At 55.4% G+C, this 1,483-nt stretch overlaps 1 protein-coding gene across 1 annotated transcript in view; it reads right to left on the bottom strand.

Moving 5' to 3' along the window:
• Window positions 1–1,483, bottom strand: part of UNC5CL (unc-5 family C-terminal like) — a gene marked incomplete in the record, with an annotated part of 19,144 nt that overhangs the window by 10,891 nt on the left and 6,770 nt on the right. The window contains 1 exon segment of the mRNA XM_027771884.1: window positions 456–756. Coding sequence (XP_027627685.1) covers window positions 456–756 — 301 coding nt within the window.

The following is a 1,483-nucleotide window of genomic DNA, read 5'->3' as shown; positions in this document are numbered from 1 at the left end:
AGTGAGGAGACACCCGGGTGGCCATGGGGTGGGGGTGACAGGCAGAGCCAGTGGGTGTTCTGCAGCAGAGGAGACTGGGTAGGTGGTCGCCGTGCTTGGGAGGGGCCTGCACATGGTCCTGCCCGGTTGATGGGGTGGCAAGGAGACTGGGAGGCAGAGGATCTCAGATCCTAGAGTGACGAGGAGGTGGAGGACAGGCATGAGAAGCAAGCCGTCATATAAAACTGTGCCACAGTTTGGGGGACAGTCTAGAATAGAGGTACAGAGTAAAGAAAGACAATTTGGGGGAGATGGAGGTGGGGATGGGACAGGTCCCCTGTGGACAGGAGTGGAGTAAGATGGGTACAGACGGGCAGAGAGATGGCAGGTTCTGGGCACGGCTGGGAAGGGGCAAAACGCCGAAAGAGCCCCAGAGAGACAGCAGCAGGAAGACAGGCCAGTGGGCACGTGCCTACCTGAAGTGGGAGAGGAGGATGCGACACTCGTCCCGGGAGGTGTGGGCCCCTGGCCTTCCCAGTGGCTTCCAGGCCTTGGTGTCGAGCAAGGTAGTATTGCTGCCATAGACGCGGGCGTGACTGGGCTGCTGGGCACAGTGCTTGAACGTGAGGGTGCAGGGCTTCAGGAAGGAGGCCCCATGGGGGCCGCACGCCACCACAGGGCTCACCAGCCCCTGGGATCGGGAGAGTGATGGGGCGTCCGACAGGTCCCACACCAGGATCAGAGACACCCGCTCCTGGCGGCCCACAACCACAGCACCTGGGGATATGGAGACCATGATGGGCCCAGCAGGCGGCCACGCCGTGACCCCAAAAGAAGCCAAGCCAAAGTGGAGGGGGAGGAGGTGGGGCGGGAGAGAGAGTGTCCAGCAGGGCAGATGGGGAGAGCAAGACGACCATGAGCCAACATGTGCAATCCTAAGCAAGGCGCCTCCCTCCCTTCCAGGACAGCTGTGAGCCTCCGCACTGCCTGTGGGAATCTGCAAATGTGCTCTTCCTCCCCTTCACGGCAGAATTGTCATAGTGTACCGATTCATTAGGAGAAGGCACTTCACTTCTACCTGCCAGGAAGCTGTCCTATAAGACAGGTAATGCCCAGGGAATGGCAGGTGGCGTGGTGGGTAAGAGTGCTGGACTCCCACAGGGCTGACCATGGTTCACATCCTGGACCTGGCAGCTTGCTTTCTCCCTCTCTTTCTCCTTCATTCTATCCCTCTCTGGTCAAATTTTTAAATAAATAAATAAATAAATAAAATTAAAATAAAATACTTTTTTAAAATAAAAAAGATAGTGTCAATCTTTGGAGACAATGAAGTTGTATTAAAAATATAAACAGGGGCTGGGACCAGCAGGTGGTATGGTGGTTAAGGCGCTAGATGATCCCACATGGTTGACCATGGTTCAAGTCCGGACCTGGTGGCTTGCTTTCTCACTTTCCTTCCCTCTCACTCTGCATTTCTCTCTAGTCAAATTAAGATAAATTAATG

This window comes from Tupaia chinensis, unplaced genomic scaffold, assembly GCF_000334495.1.
Source record: "Tupaia chinensis unplaced genomic scaffold, TupChi_1.0 Scaffold000238_1, whole genome shotgun sequence".
In the NCBI taxonomy this organism is placed as follows: Eukaryota; Metazoa; Chordata; class Mammalia; order Scandentia; family Tupaiidae; genus Tupaia; species Tupaia belangeri.
This window is presented reverse-complemented; position numbering and strand designations above follow the sequence as displayed.